The sequence below is a fragment of the Colobus angolensis genome, unplaced genomic scaffold (assembly GCF_000951035.1).
Source record: "Colobus angolensis palliatus isolate OR3802 unplaced genomic scaffold, Cang.pa_1.0 Scaffold44, whole genome shotgun sequence".
Lineage (NCBI taxonomy): Eukaryota > Metazoa > Chordata > Mammalia > Primates > Cercopithecidae > Colobus > Colobus angolensis.
The window spans coordinates 1,187,380-1,193,708 of record NW_012117821.1 but is presented as its reverse complement, the minus strand read 5'-3'; the positions used below and the strand labels follow the sequence as shown (position 1 = coordinate 1,193,708).

Genomic DNA, 6,329 nt, shown 5'->3' with positions numbered 1-6,329 from the left:
CTCCACCTCCCGGGTTCACGCCATTCTCCTGCCTCAGCCTCCCAAGTAGCTGGGACTACAGGCACCTGCCCCCACGCCCGGCTACTTTTTTGTATTTAGAGTAGAGACGGGGTTTCAACGTGTCAGCCAGGATGGTCTCCATCTCCTGACCTTGTGATCCGCCTGCCTCGGCCTCCCAAAGTGCTGGGATTACAGGCATGAGCCACCGTGCCCGGCCACATGTGGCCTCTTCTGTTATTTTCTGGATTGTTTACACTTCCCTCACTCATCACAGAGCTGAAGAGAGATTCTGTGGCTGTGGTGGGATAAAAGGATGGATAGGCAGGTGAACAAATGAACAGACAGCTGGCTGGGAAGTGGAAGATTTCTTCATCCCAGATGGAGCAACTCAAGGAGTCGATTACCCTAAAACACACCTGTTCCACTGTCGGGCACTTTTGCAATAGACAAGTTCACATCAAGCTGGACCTGCCTGATCCCTACATTCTAACTGGAGTGACCAACAGGACATGGGAGAGAAAACCACATACAAAACCAATCCACACAACCTTGCCATGCCCAGGTCCCCAGAGAGAAGGGGGGGCATTTTCTCCACTGTTTTCTGTCGGCCAATGAGCCCCTGAGCCATGCACTGCAGTCCCACAGGTTGACCCCGTGTTGCCAGCCTCAGGGTTAAGGTCATGTTTCCAGACATGGCCCTAAGAAAAAGGCCAGCCCAGGGAAAGGGACATGGTCAGGGCAGACAGGTGCATGCACACAGGAACCATGTGCATACCACACATCCATGCACATGAGCACACTCCACACACCACCTGTGTATGCACATACCATACACACGTGCACAAATGCATGTACACACACTATAGTCATACCACACATACATCTCTACCCACACATGCAGAATCATGGACAGGTCATACACAACACATATGCATGTACCCACATGCCATATGCATACCACATGTACCATGCATACACCATACACACATGTGCACAAATGCATGTACACACCATCACACCACTCATACATCTCTACCCACACATGCAGAATCATGTACAGGTCATACACAACACATACACATGTGCACACATGCCATATACACACTACATGTACACACATGCACCATGCATACACCATATACACACGTGCACAAATGTATGTACACACTATAGTCACACCATGTATGCATCTCTACCCGCACATGCAGAATCGTGTACAGGTCATACACAACACATATGCATGTATGCACATGCTATATACACACCACATGCACCCTGCATACACCATACACACATGTGCACAAATGTATGTACACACCATAGTCACACCACACATACATCTCTACCCACACATGCACCATCATGTACAGGTCATACACAACACATACACATGTGCACACATGCCATATACACATCACATGCACCATGCATACACCATACACACATGTGCACAAGTGCATGTACATACACCGTCGCACCACTCATACATCTCTACCCACACATGCAGAATCATGTACAGGTCATACACAACACATACTCATGTGCACAATGCCACATACACACCACATGTGTACACACATGCACAATGCATACACCATACACACGTGCATATACACATACAGGTACAGGCACACACACCACCATATACACCACATACAAAGACACACACTGATATATGCACACCTACATACATGTACCCACAGCACACATGCACATACATCACAACACACATGTGCAGCACATACACCATGTGCACACCCATACACCCATGCTACATACATGCCATACCCCACACATATGCATACACTGATCACAGCACACATCAACCACACACCCACCAACATACCTTTCTCTTTTTTTTGGAGGGGACAGAGTCTTGCTCTGTTGCCCATGCTGGAGTACAGTGGCATGATCTCAGCTCACTGCAACCTCTGCTTCCTGGGGTTCAAGTGATTCTCCTGCTTCAGCCTCCTGAGTACAGGGATTACAGGCGTATGCCACCATGCCTGGCTAATTTTTGTATTTTTATTAGAGATGGGGTTTCACCATGTTGGCCAGGCTGGTCGTGAACTCCTGACATCAGGTGATCCGCCTGCCTCAGCCTCCCAAAGTGCTGGCATTACAGTCATGAGCCACCGGCCGTGGCCTTTTTTTTTTTTTTTTTTTTTGTGAGGCAGAGTCTTACTCTGTCACCCAGGCTGGAGTGCAGTGGCGCGATCTTGGCTCACTGCAACCTCGGCCTCCTAGGTTCAAGTGATTTTCGTGCCTCAGCCTCCTGAGCAGCTGGAATTACAGGTGCAGGCCACCATGCCCAGCTAAGTTTTGCATTTTTAGTAGAGACAGGGTTTCGCCATGTTGGCCAGGCTGGTCTCGAACTCCTGGCCTCAAGTGATCCACCCACCTCGGCCTCCCAAAGGACTGGGATGACAGGCATCAGCCACTGCCCCCAGCTCCAACATACTTTTTTTTTTTAGATGGCGTCTCACTCTGTCACCCAGGCTGGAGTGCAGTGGCGCGATCTTGGCTCACTGCAACCTCCACCTCCCAGGTTCAAACAATTCTCCTGCCGCAGCCTCCTGAGTAGCTGGGATTACAAGCATGCACCACCACCCCGGCTGATTTTTTTGTATTTTTTGTAGAGACAGGGGTTTCTCCATGTTGGTCAGGCTGGTCTCGAACTCTTGACCTCAGGCAATCCACCCACCAAAGTGCTGGGATTACAGGCATGAGTTACTGTGCCCAGCCTCCGACATACTTCTTGAATCCATGCAATGGCTCTGGACTGTCAGGGCTGGAAAGGACTCTCCTCTCACGTGCTGAGCTCCTTGGAATGGAGGCCAAAGTCCCACAGCAGAGGCCAACTGGCCTACCCAGCATGCCCATCTCCCAGGAGTGCAGAGAAGCAAGCCCTGGGCAGCAGCAGGCACAGGCCTTCATGACCCCAGACCTTCAACCTGTCACATTTTGGCTCCTCCTTAGTGAAGGTTGTTGAGGGTGTTTTGCAGAGAGACATGACACCAATCTTAATTTTTGACCAATTTTCCATAGCATGCAGATAATTTGTTTCCAAAACTTTTCATTTTCCTGAAGTTGTGTTGATTGGTATCAGCTATTTCTATAAAATGATCAGATGAGTTTTGATGGACAGATCAGACTTTTGTTTACAACTGTTTTTCTCCTAATCATTCCACCACATCACGTGTCATAGACCCGAATTGTGTCAAGGAGATGGGCTTGTTCGTCAGGCCCTGGTGGGCACTTTGATAGCGGGCATGCTGCTCCATGACACGCATGGTGTTGGGTCTTGCCGGACAAACTGTGTTGTGTTCAGTGTGCAGAGCCTCTGCTAGATGCTCTCATTTGGGGCACTGGGCCACTGCTACTGGGAGCACCTCTGTTTTGTGTTGCTGACATCCAATAGCATCGTCATGTAGAGCAAACACTGAAGGTCTGCATTTCTTCGTGAGCTTATTCTCGAGAAAATTGGGGGCAGACCCCTCCTCAGGGAGGGGAGGGCCACCTTGGTTTCCAGAGTCAAGCATTGTGAAATGTACCCAACACTCAGGCAATCCACCCAACCCTGCTGCCCATGCCTGGAGAAGCAAAGTATCAGGGGTAGTCCAGGCCCACCTGGAGCCAGGACAGGCCCTGCAGAGAAAGGTCTGACAGATGGTGGTGAGGGAAGACCCCCAAAGGCTTCTAGAGTCCCACCAGGCCCCCAGGTCCTTGTCATAACCAGAGAGGCCCCAGCCCCAGAGGAACAGGTCCCCTGCTCCACTGTCGACAGGGCCCCGCCTGCAAGGACACCGGCAGAGCTCAAGACCGCACATGCCTGCAAGGTGAGGCCTGCCTGGGCTCTGTCCTCCTGCAGGCCCCAGGCCTGGGTGACTGGGGGAAGGCCGCTGCTTGTGCAGAGCCCAGGGGAAGCCGCCTCTCATCTCTGGCCGTCCTCAGGACGCTGGATCCCACCAGCATCTCACCAACCTGGAGAGCCCCCCAACCCCTCATTTCACATGTTTGAACATAGAGGACCAGAGGCGTGTGCCTTGTCTAGGAGGTCTTAGGAGCTTGGGTCCTGACTCTGCCATTTACCGACTCTTGTGTGTCCGGTGTGCCTCCGCTTCCCCTCGGGACACAGAGATATGGTGAAAGTTAAATAAGATAATCCACGTAAAACACTTCAAGCAGCGCATGGTATCTGGCCAGCAAGTGATCAATGGTGATCCATTACCTTCCTGGGCCCCCATCAGGGCCTTCTGAGGTGGAGGGAAGGGCATGCTGGGGGCACAGGTGCAGGCCACAAGTAGGAAGTCAGTTCTATAAACCAGGTATCTAACCCCATCCCTGCTCCTGCAAGGTAAGGACCAGCATCTAACTCCATCCCTGCTCCCCCCAAGGTAAGGGCCAGCAACGGAGTCCTGGGAGGCTCCTGGGTTTTTGGGCAGCAGCTCCTCTACGGGGTCTGCAGGCTTCGATCTAGGAGGGGCTGGGAGCCGGGCAGGTCCCTGCTCCACGGAAGGAGGACCTGGGCCTGTGGAGCGCCGCGGTGGGAGTGCTGGAGTCCTGGCCCGTCACCCCCGTCTGCCCCACAGCGAGGACGATGCTGCCACTGTGTACCGTGCAGCCGCGATGCTGAACATGACGGGCTCCGGGTACGTGTGGCTGGTCGGGGAGCGCGAGATCTCGGGGAACGCCCTGCGCTACGCCCCGGACGGTGAGTGCTGGGCCTTGGCGGGGTCCCCGAACGGGGAGGCCCCCACGGGCTCTGAGTCGCATGCTCGCCCCAGGCATCCTCGGGCTGCAGCTCATCAACGGCAAGAACGAGTCGGCCCACATCAGCGACGCCGTGGGCGTGGTGGCCCAGGCCGTGCACGAGCTCCTCGAGAAGGAGAACATCACCGACCCGCCGCGGGGCTGCGTGGGCAACACCAACATCTGGAAGACCGGGCCGCTCTTCAAGAGGTGGGCGGGGCCTCCCCGAGCTGGGCGGGGCTGCTCTTGGGGCGGTGGGCGGGGTCACTCTCCAGAGCTGGGCGGGGCCGTTCTGAGGACTAAGAGAGGTCCCTCTTGGGGAGGTGGGCGGGGCCGCTTTGGGGGAGGTGGGCGGGGCCGCTTTGGGGGAGGTGGGCGGGGCCACTCTCCCGAGCTGGATATGGCCGCTCTCAGGACTGGGTGGGGCCGCTCTTAGGGAGCTGGAGGAGCGCTCCTCAAGCGATGGGTGTGGGCACTCTGGGGGGGAGTGGGCGGGGTCGCTTCCAGGAGGTGGATGGCGCTGCTCTCAGGGGTACTGCAGTGCAGCCTGCTGCCAACATCCTCTGGACACTGTTACTTCTCTCTTCTCCCCCCACACCCCCAGCATCGCCACATCTAATGGCACAATCATCTGCCCTCTTCTCAACACCGACACCAGTACCGGGACTGTCACTGGAGTGGGGACTGGCTCCACTGCTCCCGCCCCTACTTTCCACACTACAGTCCACCCTGAAACAGCACCCCTCTCCCTGTGTGGCTGGCAGCCTTTGGGAGGAGGCTCTTGATGCAGATGGGGACTGAAAGCTTCCAGGGACCCAGGAGGCCAGACAAGGAGCCCAAGAACAGCACAGAAACCTTAGAGAGCCAGGGCTGGCCTAGGCCCAGAGACCCAAGTGAACATCTGCAGTGTGGCAGCAGTTAGCTCACAGCACGCCTGGACACCATGCCATGCCAGCTCACCCCCAGATCCCCAAGCATTGAGTAGCATGTGCAGAGCCACCATCCACAATGCCCACATAAGTGCAGATGTAGGCAGCACGTGTGCACACACATGCACACACATACACAGAACCACGTGTGCACACAGACTCAGGTACATGACACACACGTGACACAGGCACACGCATGGGGTGCACCCCACTTAGGGATCATGTGTACACATAGGTTCACTGATGTGGCCTAATGGGTACGATGCACATGCACACACACAGCCAGACAGGACAGTCTGGTGGTTAGAACCAACTCAACCTCTCCCCCACTTGCTGGCAAGAGGGCAGGCATCCTTCTGGGCTTCTGCCTCCCTCTCTGTAAGACAGGATGGCTGTGAGGACAACATCCTAACCCACAGAAAGCCCTTGAAGCAGGGTCTGGCACCCAGAAACCACTCAGCTGTCATGAGTCGCACTGTCCATCTGGTGCAGGCAGACACCATGGTTTCCAGGGGCTGGCAACTGCTGATCTTTCCGTTCTTGGGACTGGGACAAGGGAAAAGCCCGAGCTGCACAGCAGGCAGGAGAAGGAGCAGGGGGAAGGAGCAGGGGGAAGGAGCAGGGGGAAGGAGCAGGGGGAAGGAGCAG

The 6,329-nt window shown here is 54.9% G+C and overlaps 1 protein-coding gene across 1 annotated transcript in view; it reads left to right on the top strand.

The window, feature by feature from the left end:
• GRIN1 (glutamate receptor, ionotropic, N-methyl D-aspartate 1) overlaps window positions 1-6,329 on the top strand; it is a 27,153-nt gene that overhangs the window by 10,184 nt on the left and 10,640 nt on the right. The window contains exons 6-8 of the mRNA XM_011957395.1: window positions 4,593-4,714; window positions 4,788-4,962; window positions 5,357-5,409. Coding sequence (XP_011812785.1) covers window positions 4,593-4,714; window positions 4,788-4,962; window positions 5,357-5,409 — 350 coding nt within the window. The remainder of the gene's footprint in view (window positions 1-4,592; window positions 4,715-4,787; window positions 4,963-5,356; window positions 5,410-6,329) is intronic.